The sequence below is a fragment of the Nycticebus coucang genome, chromosome 8 (assembly GCF_027406575.1).
Source record: "Nycticebus coucang isolate mNycCou1 chromosome 8, mNycCou1.pri, whole genome shotgun sequence".
NCBI classification, from domain to species: Eukaryota; Metazoa; Chordata; class Mammalia; order Primates; family Lorisidae; genus Nycticebus; species Nycticebus coucang.
The window spans coordinates 32,473,034-32,489,094 of record NC_069787.1 but is presented as its reverse complement, the minus strand read 5'-3'; the positions used below and the strand labels follow the sequence as shown (position 1 = coordinate 32,489,094).

Here is a 16,061-nt window from a genome sequence, read left to right as displayed (position 1 = left end):
GGAAACTGATAAAAGCTAAAACTTACTGGCTACAGAATCAGATTCTTGTCCAGGAAAAAGAAAGGAAACATGGGTGTTGCAACCTGTGCACCTCGACTAGCTCCTCTGCCAGGGACCAGCGGATTGGTAGGCTCTTCCAACCTTGTCACCCAAGAGCCCATGGTTAACGTCCAGGGTGATGCCATTACCTGTGACCCTTTCCAGGGGCCTTGCAGAGGTGTGGGCTGGGCACCCTCATGCCAATGAGCACCTGTTGATGTCTCTACCCTACTCACAGCCTGCCAGCTCTTCACCAATGGAGGGCCTTCACTTTAGGCAAAAACTTGTCCTTGACATAATTAAATGGGTGATTATCTACCTAGAACAGTAGTTGGCAAACTACCTGCTTTTGTCAATATCAACTATGGGCATGCAGCCCCACTCACTTGTTTATTATTTATGGTTGCTTCCTGCTACAGCAACACAGCTGAGTAGTCAAGACAGAGACCCTGGGCCCTACAAAGTCCAAAATGTTTACCGTGTGGGCCTTTAAGAAGATGTTTGCTAACTCCTGAACCAGAATAAGTCCCACTTATTGTAAGGACACTTTTGTAAGGACAACACTTATTGGTACTATAAATGATCACAGGCCTTACATAAAATGAGAATAAAGCAATTACAAGTGTTTCTTACTTAAAGTCTCCACTCATGTTAGAGCCACAGAAGCCAGGTACTTACAGCTCCTTAAGATTCTTCATCTTCACAAAGGCATCAAACTGGATAGACCTGATTGCATTCTCTCCAAGGTTCCTGAAACAGAGCATGTTACTCACACAATGAAAACCACAGGTCCAACCCTGGATGGCACTGCTTTCACAGATGACCCATGCTCCCTAGCCAGCCGTGGGTCCTAACTCCACTGCAGATGGCTGTTATTCATTCATACACAAGCCCAGGGACACCTCTGGAACCAAGCCAGCCTTAAAGGCAGCATCAAAGCAGGTTGAGGCCCACTCTGCACATCAACACACAAAACCTTCACAATAGAATTAAGGTCAAACTTGATCCAAAGAGGAAATAAAATTAGGAATCACGTACTAGAGGCATTTGCCCCAAAGGGCAACAGCATGTATGTCTCGGGGTGGCTTTGTCCCCTTCGTCCCAAGGTCTTAGGAACAACCACCCCAGAAGGAAAGCTCGTGCGGAGTCCACGTGTGTGTCATACTGTCTAGCTGCTTTTGTGAGGGTATTAGGCTTGGGCAGGATGAAGTGCCCCATAGAAGTGGCCAAGGCCCAGGGCCCCAGGAGGGAGCCAGTGCAGTGAGGAGGCTGCACGGTGGGAGGGTGGAAGGTATTTATACACATACCAGTTGTACTAATTGGGAACACACCAAGTGGCCATATGTTCTATAACTGTTCCTGGCATAGGCAAAATAAAGGCCAAAGTTGAAGCTGACTTATAATGAGAAGGAAGCAGCTGGCCTTTCCAAATAGCCTGTTTCTTGGTTTGCAAAGATGCGATTAAATTGCTAGCAGACTTCCCCGGCAGTCGCACTTGGCAGCCTGCATGTTAGGCAGGGTCTGGCAAGATACTCACAGGTGCTCCAGGCCTTCCAGCCCCGAGAATGCTCGCTTAGCCACGGACTTGATCTTATTTCCAAACAGATTCCTGCAGTATCCAAACATCCAGAAATTGGGGTTTGCAGGGGGGGAGGGGGAGGAGAGAGACAGACGAGGGAGGGTTGGGAGAAAGAGAGCACACAATTAGGGTACTGCTACCTGAGAAGGCTGTGCAGTGAGGGGCAGGTGGGAAGCTGATCTAGGCAGAGATTATAGATCTGAGATATGAGCCCTCCCCCTTTCTGAAATGAAACGCTTTTATCTTTACTAGAATTAATAGTGATGACAAGCTGGAATTGCATGTACCATTCGGCCTAAAAAAGGGACCTGCAGTGTGAAGTAGGAAGTCATCTTGTCCAGCCTGGGCTACCTCTCTTTAAGGACCACCCAAGGGGGTGTGGGGGTAAAGTTTTGTGATGGCCTCACAGGAGACAGGGGACTAGTTACTGATTCAGTGAGAGGAAGCTGAGTCAAAGAAGGTACTATGGAAAACTGCAAACTTAAAACTGCCACCTACTTCTGAAACCTACATTTTGGGGATAAAAGTTTCCCAAAGAGGTAAGAAGAAGACAGGAAAATGGGTACTCATCAAGATGGCTGTGTAGCAGTTGGGCAGCCAGCATGCAGGTACAATGAGCTGTGTCTCTGTCTGACCCGGCCTGGAGAAGGCCCCAGGGCTTTGGCCCCTTGAGCCAGATCCAGATTTTACATGATGTTAATGGGGCTGAGGCTCATCAAATACCACACAGACTGGTCCTCAAAAGACAACCTCCCTGGACTGCCTACCCATGAGGAGAGGCTCCTGCTTCCAGGCAGTTCCAATCCCAACTTTAGCAGTAACTATTAGAGTTTTCTCAGAAACTTAAGTCTGTCCCTTGTAATACACATGGAAGAACTGAGTACTTCTGTGGGGCTGTGTAATGTAGAGAGTTTTGTCCCTACATGGGGAGGCCCTAGAGTGTGCTGGCTGCTGGGAAGAAAGGGAATCAAGTTTTTCTCCTTGTGTTCGGTTCTCTGAGAACTCAAAGGCACTTCCTCTGGACTGGCTGGCACAGGAAGCTGCCTGCCAGGGAAGCACTCTCAGTGCTGCTGCTCAGTAGCTACAGGGACTCACCAACTTTAAGGTCTGTCAGGATTACCTAAAGGGCTCACCAACTTTAAGGTCTGTCAGGATTACCTCAAGGGCTAAGACACTGACTGCTAGGAGCCAACCCCTGGGATTCTCAGAGTCAACAGGTCTAGCACAGGACCTACTGGGCAGCAGGGTGCAGGTGGGCAGGGGAGAGGCTTCTGCAGAGAACCAGTCTGGGAATGCCTTGTCCAGGAGCCCATTGACAATCAGCCAGCTCTATCAACCTCATTAAGACTGGGACCCACAAAGGGAGACAAAAAGCACCAGCCCCTCCCTGAAAGGAAGAAAAGAAATGAAATGAAATATGAGCCCTGAAGAAAACCGAACATGGCAGGGCAGCCTGGGCCTCGCCCACCACACGCCTGAGCTTCATCCTAATTGCAGTGGGCTCAGGGGAGCTCCTGGGCAGGTGCAGGAGGCTGCCTCCCCAGACACATGTCGGCCCAGAGCCACGGAAGGAGACACCGGCTCGATCTGCTCCCAAGGGCCTGCCAGCCGTGTAGTACCCTGGGGGGCCACCTCACTGCTGGGGCTTCCTGACTCTGTTTCATCAGAAACAGACTCCTTCCTGGGGGCCTTCATTTAAGCGTACCCCCTCTGAGTTCAGCCTTTAGACAAAACCAGCTCTGTTTCCTGTCTCTGGAGGCTGAAGGGGCAAACAGGCCAAAGACCCTTCAGCCTTTTCTCTCTCTCAGAGGCAGCCTGCATGGATGTGCAAACAATTTCAGTCTGAAACGATTTTCTGCAACCTCTTTCCTACTGAAAACTTATTTTAAGACAAACAAACCAAACACACAGACAACCCAGTGGCCATGTGAACTTAGGCTCCTCAACCATAGAACTAGCCAGCAGATCACAGCTCATGGGGCACTAACCTCCGAGCGCTCCAGAGACCGCTGCCAACTTCTACACTTAATCAGATCCCCCAGGCCGAGGCACTACAGGCTCCAGGTCCCAATAAAAACGTATTGAACTGTTCAGTGAAATCTCCCATAAACTAGATCCAGGAAAAAGCTGTGCTTTATTTCATCCATTAAATATTAGTCACACTGACCTCTTTTACAACGAGGGCATGCTGTTATTTCTAATGGTGACAATAGCAATAAAACAAATTCTCAAATTCTCAATTACGCAGGGGCTAATCACCCTGTTGGTGGATTAAATTGGTCCTTACCCTCCCCAAACAGACATCTGGGGCTGGGGGAGGAGCTCAGGCCAGCAGTCGGGATGGCTCTAGTAAAGGCCTGCTGGGAAGAGAAAGGATAGCTGTGACTGTGGGCTGAGAGGGCACTCTTTCTGTCCCACAGCCGGGCTCCCTGGGAAGGGACAGCTGTCCTAGTCTCCTCAGCACCAACTTAGAGCAGGCAGCAAGCCAGGAGAGTCACCTGTCAGACCCTCCCATCCACCTCCCCAGCCCAGCCAAGGGCTCCCCAGGCTGCTCAGCGTGTGATGTGGTGATGGCAGGCACTGGGGCAGTGCTAAGGTGGGCACATGCAACCCCCCACAACAAATCCCACTCTGCAAATCCAGCTCCACCCAGGCTTTGCCTTCTCATCCAGTTCTGCACACTTCCCCCAACACAAACATGTCCCTCACACTGCCCTATGTGGGACTCCACCCCTCCCCAGGAAAGCCACCAGCGAGCGGTGGCAGCAGGGACAGCCAGGCAGACACCTACACACACACAAGTCACTTGCTGCTCCTCCTTTGCCTGTAATTTGAGCTCCAGAAATCCTCCCTTCCCCGTCACATACTGACTCTGTGCACCACGCAGGCCCCCAATGGAGAAACCCTATAACTATTTTGAAATGGGCCCCAGGGCAGAGAGGTATTAATATAAGAATCCTAGACAAACTAGAAGAAAGGCAGGAGCTGGAGACTAGGACATTCTCGCCCTGCTCAGAGGGTGCAGCCTACAGAACTCGCCCCCGTCAGTGTGTTCAGCAGGTAGAGCAGGCAGGTGGCACCTGCCCAGGCCTCTTGGAGCAGCCTCTACGTCTTCCTTCTCCCCTTCCCGGGATGCTGCAACTTAGGTCTGGCTTCTTACCTGGTGGAAAGGACCCCAAATCCTTGACTAAGTCAGTGAAGGCAAGAATCTCTCCCTTCTCAAGAGGCAGACCTCTGAGCACCGGCCCCTCAAGCTCGCCACAGAGAGGACACTGGCTGCCACCTCTGCAGGATGGATCAGGGCATCTGACATGGCAGCTCAGGGGCCAGCCCTTCTCATTGCTGACACATGCCCCACTTCTCAGTGGATCCCACAGACTTGACACTGGGCCACTGACGTGGGATAATACAGTGTTGTGGCTGCTTTTCCAGCCACGGCCGTGGCCCAGAGCTTTCCCAGCAATGTCCTGAGGAGACTGGGTGGGGAGAGGACCGAAGCAGCACTGGGTCCTCCCTTCCTCCTTCTCTCCCACACACCTAGGATATGCCAAACACAGTGGTTTATAACTAGGCCTATACATCCAGATCATGTGGAAGACATTTACTTTTTCTGTTCCCTTTTAATGCAGAAATTTTCACACAACATTGTAGAGAGACGGAAGAGTCTTATGAACCCCGTGTGCCCATCTCGCCAACTGTGCCAAACTTGTTCATCTCTGCCGCTACACACGGTTGTTCCCTAACACAGGTGGATTAGCTGAAAGCCAAACCATAGTCATCACATTATCTACTTTTGTATTCCAGAAGAAAAGGATTTTTTTCTTTTGCAATGTAACTGTGATGCCATCACACTTAAATAACTGACAGCACATATTTAATCAAATTAAGGAACTCTTGTTATTGTCCCAGTTTCTCCTGTGTGTCTCTCTCTTTTTAAAACACAAACAGAGTCTCCAGCCCTAAGGTTCTGATTCAGCTGGATGGGATGAGGCTTGAGACCCTGTATTTTAACAAGTTTCCAGGAATCTCTGGACCGGGTCAGGGTGGAGACACTACTTTAATGGAGGCCACGTCAACCAACATGTGAGGAAAATGGGTTTGGGCTAACTTCTTGGGGTTCAGACGGACTCACTGAACCTAGACCAGTAGATGGAAGTGGGCACAAACACCTGGGAGCAGAGAGCAGGCCCTCCTTCCTCTGGCAAGGAAGTCTCCTAAAAGCACAATACCTGAAAACAGCTCAGGCTCCACTGGGATGATATGCCCCACGAAGAACCTGGCTCTGCCCACCTTCACCCAGCAGTCACTCATGGCCAAGGTCAGGGGAGGCCTATGCCAAGGTGCTTCCACCCAGCAGCCACATCCCGAGCCTGAAGCTCAGCTTGCTAACAACTGTTTGCACCCCAGCTCTTGGCTGCTCCTAGCTCTTCCAAGCTTGCTGTGTCTGGGTTAAATGGGCCAGGAGGTTGAGGGAAGAGGTGCATTATTTTAGGGATGAGAAAGAGGAGAAATGCTGATAACCATTTCTGATGTGCCATCAGAGGACAGGCAGCTCAAGATGAAATGCAATCCTTAGACAGACAAAATAGGTTTTTCCTGATCAGTACACTCCTGGTATAAAAAGCGTGAAAAGCCACATTTCTGAAAAAACACATCAAAAGCATTTACTATACAAAAAGGCTCTCCCCACTGAGGGCTTTCCTAAATCACCCAGTTCTACTAGGACTCACAAAATATTACTTTGTATTTGCACTCCGCAGGACCCTGGCTGCCACCTCTGCAGGATGGATCAGGGCATCTGACATATCAGCGGGCATGGGCTGGGGAACTGAATGGTGGCAGACAGCTGTGTCCATCCTGTACTCCACCAATCAATGCCTCCAAAACAGTGATTACTCCAAACCCTCCCCCACCATACAGACATCTGTATGTTTCCTAGGTGGCATCTGCAAAAAGTGCTGGTGAGATGCAGAGAAAACAGGGCAGGCCAAGGGACAAAGAACATGGGCTCCAGAGCCAGACAGACAAATCTTGACCCTGTCCGCTTGCTAGCTAGGTAGTCTCAGTAAAAGTAAAAGTAAAAGCCTTATCATAAGTTCAGTAATTCTAGTTAATCTACCAAGAGAATGAAATTTGGTTTTATAAGGAATACAACAGCAATCTCCTATTTTGATGTCAATTTTTCAATAAAGTTTTGAAAAAAAAATAAAAGTAAAAATGCCTTTACTTTTCTTTCCTCAATGATAAAAAAAAAAAAAAAGGCTACACACAATCCCTGGAGATCATAAGATGTAATACACATGACATGCGCCCATAGGAATAAATGGCAAGTTCTAGGAGCTGGGGTCAAAAAGGCCCTAAACCTTAAATTCAGAATAGCTGTTACTATTACACTTTGTAGTGACTATTTCCATCTGAGATCATAATTGACAACAAAAACAGTGACAGGGCCTCAATACCATCAAGCCACTCAGCTTTACATAAGTCGTACAACTTCTAGAAATTGAGTAAGAGGGCAAGACTCCTTTGTACAAAGGACAACAACAAGTTTAACTGTTTTGACATCATTTGCAAACTGAGCCCAAGAGAAGCTCTACAAGGCCACTGAATGCCTGGTCTTCAGCCCCAAACGCCCCAACGCCCAGGGCAGCAAGCAAGGAGGCTCCTGGCAGCAAAGAGCTGGGATGTTCCCCGCTCTTGTCTTTAGCCTCTTCTTCCCAAACAAAACATCTACACGGTAGCAGTGGGGTAGGGGGGCAGGTAATGATTCACACAGAGCCAGCTCTGCTCTGTCTGGGCCTGGAACAGCGACGTGTGAGGGGCACTGTAGGAGCGTCCTCACACACCATGGAGCTACACACTGGGGATACTCACAGCTTACTGAGGCTGTCAAGCCCTGTGAAGGCACCATTCGTGTCCTCTATTGTGCCTGAAATCTCATTATGGTCCAGATCCCTGGGAAGAGAACAGAAAGCAAGCTCACTGTCCAGTGTGAGCATGAAAGGGGCACCAGGCACCCACCCAGCCTGCCCCGTAGAAGCTACAGTCAGCTAGAGGCAGCCTGGAGGCCCAACTGTAAACACAAGGGAGAGAAGTATGGCCCTGGAGGAAAGTCCTGTTCTGCACATGGTTCCAGGGTGGCCAGACTTGCTCCACTTTTCAACAAAGCTGACACATCCTCAAACATAAAGCTTCCAGCTTGGCGCCTGTAGCTCAGTGGTTAGGGCACCAGCCTCATACACCAGGGCTGGAGGGTTTGAACCCAGCCTGAGCCTGCTAAACAACGACGACAACAACAACAAAAAATAGTCGAGCGTTGTGGCGGGTGCCTATAGTCCCAGCTACTTGGGAGGCTGAGGCAAGTGCTAAGCTCAGGAGTTGAGGTTGCTGTAAGCTGTGATGCCACGGCACTCTACCAAGGATGACAAGTTAGACTCCATCTCAAAAAAAAAACAAACACAAAGCTTCCCCGGGCTCCATCTGCTGCTTCCTATCTGAGAAGTCCACGTTCTGGGGAAGGGAGGTAGCAGAGATAGGCTGGTTTGTATTCTGCCACCTGGGAGCATTCATCTGGTCCCTGGCACTGAGCGCCAGTCTGAAAAGTTCCTTAAGGTTCTCGACTGCTCTCATGCCAACCAGAATCCCTTCCCTGGACTTGAACAAGAAACTGTGGAAAGTGTATGGCGGAAAAAAGGAAAGAATGGTAAAGAACAAGGCCCCAGCACAGACCCTCTTGGGGCCCCTCTGCACTGGCCAGCAGTCTGGAGCCCAGAGTTCATCTCCTCCCCAGACCTGAAGAGCGCTGACTCGGAGCCAGTGAGGACATCTGGGTGCTGAGTCAGACTTGTGACCCACTCTCCAGGATTGGGGAGATGAGGCCAACTCCTCAGCCCAGGCCCCTGCAATAATGCAAATCCCAAGGCCAGTGAATCAGCAGCCTCCCTAGCTTCCAAGGGCGGGTCACTGTGCCCAGGCGAGACATCACACCTGGCGACCAGGGCCCCCATTCTAGCTGGTCCAAATTTCCACAAGGTTCTCGGTTCCTAAACTTTCCTGTCTCAAGCTCCTACAGACGGGGGGGCAGGAACAGAAAGAGATGCTGCTCTTAGCCCCTGTGAGAACCTTCAGAAAGACTCCATGCTGCCCGTGGGAAGGGAGGGGAGCTCTGACTGAAGAGGGAAATAAATGCTTGCTTTGACCTTTACTTTATAGCAGGAAGCCCAGAGCTAAGATTTTGCTTCTGGAAGGGAATTCTTTCAGTGGGTTCCTCCCTATTATCTTTCTACTGAAAAAACCAGGGACCCAGGGACCCAGGCCTGAGGCTTTGTGTGCCTGTCTCCCTGCTCCTAGTCCTGGCGGCCAAAGTTTTTCTCTTCTTTCTGGCCACTCAGTCTGAATGTTCCCAGCCTTGTTATTCAGGTCCTGAGAGGGTTCACAGGCTGACCCTGCTTGAATAGCTTGGCTTCCCACTCTCTCACGCTCCAAACAATGGCTCTGCATTAAAGCCGACTGCCAGGTGCAAGTGCAGAAGCCTTTCTCTCTGCCATATGCCTGGGAAGGTAGCCTCTGAGCCCACTGCCACTGTCTCTACTACCTCTTGGGGGGCTTTATGCTAATAGCTCCCTGGAAGTTCCCAGAGGCCAACAATGGAAGAGATTTATAGAAGTCCCAGAAAAGCATCCTGCAGCAACTTCTGTCACCCCCACCTCAGTAGAAATTTACAGGGAAATGGCATTATCACCTTGGCTTTGTTAAACAACCCCTAATGGGGGGTGTGAAGACTCTGATTCCCTAAGTACCCTCTTCTGGAACAAGGATGCAGGGCATGCTGAAGATCAAGTGCTGGGACCAAAAGAGGAACTGAAATGTTCACTCAGCTTGGAGAAAAAATATTTGAGACTTAAAAATGGAAGTCGCAACTGGAAGACTCCAGATTGGAAAAAATGACCCCACAGCTGCTGTCCCATGCTTCAGATACTCAGGGCAGGGAAGCTTTTCCTGACAACAGGGGTAGCATGGCGACCTGCTCGGCACAGTGTGGGAGTTAGCACTTGATAATAATTTATCTGGTACCACTCTGGGGGATAGAAGAGATTTTTCTGTTTAACCAGTTATTTTTCTCTTGATTATAAAGTTTGAGACTGCATATATAACAAGTCAGCTTTGGATCCAATTCTGACTCATAGCCAATGAGAATGGACTTCACCAAAGCAGCTGGTTTTCCCCACTGTGTTCTCCCTACCAGGGACCCTTTGTTCTGTCAAGAGTGAAAGACATACAAGACTCGCAGGTTCCTGAGTCCCTTGAAGGCGCCTTCTGCAATGTGGCTGATGGCATTGTGGCTGAGGCGCAGTACACTCAGGCTGTTCAGCTCCGCCAGGCTCTCCTCATCCAGCCGTGTCAGGTTGTTGAAGGACAATACCCTAGAGGGGGTGGGGAGGAGGTCGAAGAGGCAACGTCACCACCCGGCCACATCTGCCTGCTCTCCCCTCCTGAACGCTGAGCCATAGCCAGCCAGGTCTCAGTGGGAAAGGGATGTCCACACAAGCACAAACACATACATGCACGCACACTCCCACAGAAATGCCAAAGGAGTCAGTGGTCACATAGCTAGAAACTCATCAGGGCCCAACATCTATCTAGTCTGACTCCAGAGTGGTCATGGAGGTCACAGACACAAGGGTGTCCATTCATCTGTGAGGATTCCACATGCTTGTGTTCACGGCTGGTCTTGATCAACCCACAAAGACCTCCCATGGCAAAAGCCTGAGATTCTGGACTGTGGGTTCTGACAGCGAGCCAGGGAGCCCCCATTACTCTGGGCATTAGCCAGCAGAAGGCACCACTGGCCCCTGCCTGGGAAGCCACACTAACACCTCCCACTTTAGCTAGGACTGCAGGCTCCCCGGCCCAGGTGCCCTGTACCCCAGGTCACCTCTGAGCATGACCCTGCTGGAAACAGAAAAAATGACACATGTTGCCTGAGTGTCAGAATCCAACCTCCCTCCCAGTATTGCCACATTTGGGATAGCCCTGGGTTGGTCACTTGACATACTGGTCACCTATTATTGAAAACTGGGGAATCTGGGCTGGGGCAGGAAGAAGGAAAATAAATTCAGAGAAGATTAACTGAGTTTTTAAAGGTGATGAGGACCAACATTGTTTGTCTCCTAGACAAATACGTCATGGTGTCTGTCAGTCCCAAAGTCCTGGCAAGAGTACAAAATTACATCCTCACCGCAATTAAAGCATTTAGCTTACAGGAGGGGCAGGAAACACACACTGGAAGGCAATCCTAAATCTGGCTCCAAGGTCACCCGGATATGGGGCAACCGCTGAGACTGGCCAAGGCACCCTTCCATGACCTTTTCTACCCCCTCTAAAGGGCGCAGAAGACAATTTCGTGTTCCCCACCAGCCAGAGTGGGGAGCTCAAAGACCTGCTGCCTGGACACCAAGGTCTCACACACCCTCTGGCGGCCATAGCAAGCGGCTGCTCCTCACTGTGAGAAGTGGACTGGCTCAGGCTTGGGGGACTTAGAAGACCTCTCCTTCTTCCCCACAGCTCCCAGCCCTGGCCACACCAGGGGTCCTTGGAACTCACTGGTGGGTTCCCAGCCTGAGGACACAGCTTCTCTGAAGCCACCCAACACCACGTGAAATGCACAGCTGCAGTGCCCTGCAGATGACCCCAAAAGGTTAACCCCAACACACACAAAACCCAAGGGCAGTGAGCCCAGGGACAGAGTCAGAGCTACTGTTGTTTTGCACCAGATAATGATGGATTCATGGACTATAACCTCTAGGCCCGTGTGGGCTCCATATGTGTATATGTGAGAAAGAAAGAGGAGGAGGAGGGAAGGAGGGGGGGGGGACACAGAAAACCAATAAACACACTGTAAGGCTTCACATTCAGCTCAAACGCTCCCTTGAGTTTGCCTGGTGAGGCCATGAGAGGACAGACTGAGGTGAAGCTTGGTACCCCCCCCCTCACTTTAGCACGTGAATTTTTTCCTACAGCCAAGCCTAGGAAAAAAAAAAAAAGAGAGAGAGAGAGAGCAAAAACCCACCCCAAATTATCTTGAAAAATAAAAACACCTTACTGGACTAAATTAGAATATATCAAACTAAAAGAACCGGTGAAAATCTTTTTTTTTTTCCTTCCCAAAAAAACCTGGTCTTTAGAACATGGGACAGAATCAGAGGACTGTGTGTTCACTGTGCCCCTGGAATGCTGTGATAACCCTGCCGTGGCCAGAGGGATGGCCAAGGCCACGCACTCCCTCCCTCCCTCAAGAGTCTCTCACCAGGATCTCAGGACCCTGGGTACTGCCAGCCCAGGAGTTCTCTGGCCCAACCTGGATGCCCCCTTTGGAAACGTCTAAAAGGAGCAAAGGGGTCACGCTTTCTGAGGGAAGTATGAGCATCACCCAGAACCGCTGGGGAGCCTCCACGGCCAGGCTACTGAGTGCAAACTGAGGGCTGGGCAGGTGGTGCCAAGGGCCTGGGCAGCTTTTCTCCAGGAAGGAAGTGGAAACTCTGAGGACACATAATTTGCCACTGTCACTGTGTGATCCTCTCTCTATTTCAAACCCACCAAATAACTCCTTTCTCTAAAGAAGGGCATGCTATTTGGTGTGGCCATTAGCACAGTCACTCTCAAAAATAGCTACAGTGTGGACACTTCTTTTAGCCATCCTTCCCCAAGACAGCCCTCTACCTCAGTCACTTTCTCCAAACCCAAGAAGGCCTGGCCGGAGGGGCAGAGGTCCCCTGCAGGGGCCTGGGTGCTGCTCCTGTAACCCCTACTAATCCGAAAGCAAAGGGAGCAGAGAGGAGATGAGGAAGGGGCTCACGGCTCAAATTGCTGAGGGTCCTGCTCTGGGCATAATTTGGGGATCCATGCTCTGTCCAGCATAGGGCTACTGGCATGCTTTCCTCTGAGCTCTCTTCCCACCCAAACCCACCCCCCTGCCACTGCTGTGGAATGAGCAGGACTAGAGCTTTCTGGGCTTGGGAGAATTCTGACCTACAGGCAGCGACTCGAAACCAGTCCAGGAACTTACAACTCATGCAGCTTCTGGCAGAAGCTCCAGCCATCACGGTGAATACGGGAGATGGAGTTGTTGCTGAGGTGAAGCTGGTGTAGGGCTGTGAGGCCATAGAGCGAGCCACTGTTCACTTCCAGCAGGCTATTGTACTCCAGGTGCCTGCAAGGACAGCCACACGCAGGATGAAGAGGGGACTTTCACTCACTCATGGAATAGACAGCAAATAAGTAGACACTCTCTATCAGATACTGCAGAGACCGTGATCAGCACCGAGGCTGTAAGAGTGCTGGAGAGTGTGTGTGTGCACACGCAGAAGTGAGAGAAGGCAGGCAAATCACAACAGATGACGGGAAGTGCCGAGGCAGACTAACAAGGCTCAGAGTGCAAGGGAAGCATCCTAGAAGCAACAGAGAACCAGGCAAACAAGCAGGCAGAAGCATTACAAGTAAGAGCAAAGCCTATTAAAGGGGCAGAAAGAAGAGAGCACAGGAGGCAACTCTGACTAGCACCTACATCCTAGAAAGATGGAACCAACAGCTGAGAGCAGCTGGATGAATGCTGTCTGAGACTCCACAGCTTTGCAAGTATAATACAGTAAAGATGCCAGAACAAATTCAAACCCAGCCCTGGCTAACAAGGCTGGACTCTGGACTGTTGTCCCAAAAGACCTGGCTTTGCCTCAGGGATCAGACAACTTGCATTAAATCCCTAGTTATGCCACTTTGCTGGCTAAATAAACCTGAACATCTGTAAAATGGAGATAACCAAGAATATTGACTTCATAGGGCCCCTGTGAGAAGGAAGCAATAAAGTGCATGTCAGGATTTTAGCACAGGGCTGAGGACTTAGTTCTCAGTTAAGTTTATGCAGTATGGTGTTACCCCACATCACTGCATAGCACATGCTCACCCACGAGAGCTCTATCCTAGATGATTATACTCTTTCATAAAGGTTACTAATTCAGATTGTGCTCCATGTTCAATATTATAAGGACTTTGAATAACTAATCTTTGGGTTTTTTTTTTTTTTTCTTTCTGCTATTGCTCAAAAACTAAGCACTTAATTTACAAATAATCTCTAGGGCAGTGGTTCTCAACCTTCCTAATGCCGCAACCCTTTAATACAGTTCCTCATGTTGTGGTGACCCCCAACCACAAAATTATTTTTGTTGCTACTTCATAACTGTAATTTTGCTACTGTTATAAATCATAACGTAAATATCTGATATGCAGGATGGTCTTAGGCAACCCCTGTGAAAGGGTTGTTCGACCCCCACAGGGGTCACGATCCACGGGTTGAGAACTGCTGCTCTAAGGCAACTCATCACTCCCAATTTGTACAGATTTCTTCAATATAAAAACCAAATGGATGCCAGGCACACTGGCTCACACTTATAATCCCAGCACTTTGGGAGGCTGGGGGATCACTTGAGGCCAGGAGTTAGAGGCTAGTCTTGGCAACACAGCAAGATACCATCTCTACCCAAAAAAAGAAAAATTAGCCAGGTATAGTGGCACACACCTGTAGTCCCAGCTACTTGGGAAGCTGAGATGGGAAGATTTCTTGAGCCCAGGAGTTCAAGGTTACAGTGAACTATGATGGTGCCCCTGTACTCTAGCCTGGGTGACAAAGTGAGACCCTTTCTCTTTTAAAAACAAAATCAAAAAACTAATGGCAGGTGCTAACTCCATTTTCTTCTGAGAATTCTCATCACATCCAGCACATGACCACCTGGATTTCAAAGTCCAAAATGATAGTTTTAAGGACGTCAAGTTAAACGTGTTTTGAATACATTAACAGCAGAGGTCCAGCCAAGGGCAGAGGAGGAGGACGGCAGGAAGCCCAGCAGCAGCAGGCTCACATCCTTGCTGTACAGTATGCCCGGGAAGGGTGGTCACCTAGAGACGCCTGACAGTGAGCACAGCACAACACCTAGGACTTACGAGATTCTCATTACAAAGATAATCAATAAAGGATATAATTTGCACAGGCTGGAGGGGACATGGGGGTGCTGTCCTGCTCAAGTTAAATCACTGACTCTAAAACAGGAAATCCTAAGTTGACAAGTAAAGATAGTGGTATAAGCATATGGACTTGGAAGTAACAACCAGTGAGATTAAAAACAGAAAAACCATTAAGGTTAGGGGGGTGGGGGGGAAGAGAAAAACAGAGAGAGGGAAGGAGGGAGAGGGTTGGGGCCTTGGTGTGTGCCACACCTTCTGGGAGCAAGACATGATTGCAAGAGGGACTTTACCTAACAAATGCAATCAGTGTAACCTGGCTTATTGTACCGTCAATGAATCCCCAACAATAAAAAAAAAAACAAAACAGAAAAACCAAAAAGGAAAATGCTCAGAAGTGAATGCCTCTTGGGAGAGCTGGGGTTAAGGGGGAATAGGGAGTAGGGACAAGCAGTGACGGCTTTTCTTTACTTTCTGATTTTATTTAACTACAAGGATGCATTACTTCTGATTAGAAATAAACAAATTTTAATGTTTAGAAAGAGAAGATTAGTAATTGCCTTTTTAGTATGCTTCTTTGTTATTGTTTTATGTTACACAGGCAGACAAGCACGTTCTGCTATTGTACACATCTGGTTTGAAGAGAATGCTCCCTTGATAAAAGTTGAACATCTGTACCCATAGTCCTGATTAGCTCACAAGACAGAAATAAATCTTCTAGGGTGAACTATACATTTTTGGCCCACCTGCACATCAAGAAAGACTGACAAACCCAAAATGGGGAAAGAAAGAACTTCCTGTGGTATGTAGGAGTGGAGAGGATGTGGGGAGGGGTCTGTTCTGCAGTTCACATTCACAGAGGAAAAGGGGAGGTGGTAGCCGTGGTAGGATCAGGGGGTAGGCCCAGCACAAGGGCTCCCTGCTCCACCTCCACCAACCAACTTACCTGACTTCATCCACTGAAACTTCCCCTAAGAGACTTCCTAATCTGCCAGCAAAGCATCTAAGATTTGACTCAGTCCCCAAGGACACCTAGGGGCCAGCTGAAGTCCCAAAGGATCCTTCAGAGCAGGGGCTGGGTGTCCTAACTCTCCACCCAGAGCTTAGCTGAATGAAAACACACACACATGGTGCACAGAAAAATCATGCCTGGGTCCTCCACTCCAGAGCAAAGCCAGGGCCTGGCCCCACACTTACAGCACATGCATCTTGGACAGCCCCCAGAAGGCCCCATCTGTCAGCTTGCTGATGTTGTTCCGCTGAAGCTTCAGGACCTCTAAACTATCGAGCCCCTGGAATGTGAGGCCCTCGATCAGTCGAATCCGATTCCGATTGAGATCCCTAAGGGGATGAAGTCATTGGGTTTAGAGCATTCCAGGCATACACCCCACCTACAACCATTCCCAGACAGTCCGGCTAGGTTTCCAAGCCA

At 49.5% G+C, this 16,061-nt stretch overlaps 1 protein-coding gene across 2 annotated transcripts in view; it reads right to left on the bottom strand.

Annotated features, from left to right (window-relative positions):
- LRIG1 (leucine rich repeats and immunoglobulin like domains 1) overlaps window positions 1-16,061 on the bottom strand; it is a 117,960-nt gene that overhangs the window by 16,761 nt on the left and 85,138 nt on the right. For both annotated transcript variants that reach the window (XM_053598513.1, XM_053598514.1), the window contains exons 6-11: window positions 15,827-15,970; window positions 12,684-12,827; window positions 9,898-10,041; window positions 7,493-7,573; window positions 1,577-1,648; window positions 718-789 (exon numbers count right to left, since the gene is read on the bottom strand). In XM_053598513.1, the coding sequence (XP_053454488.1) occupies window positions 718-789; window positions 1,577-1,648; window positions 7,493-7,573; window positions 9,898-10,041; window positions 12,684-12,827; window positions 15,827-15,970 (657 nt within the window). The remainder of the gene's footprint in view (window positions 1-717; window positions 790-1,576; window positions 1,649-7,492; window positions 7,574-9,897; window positions 10,042-12,683; window positions 12,828-15,826; window positions 15,971-16,061) is intronic.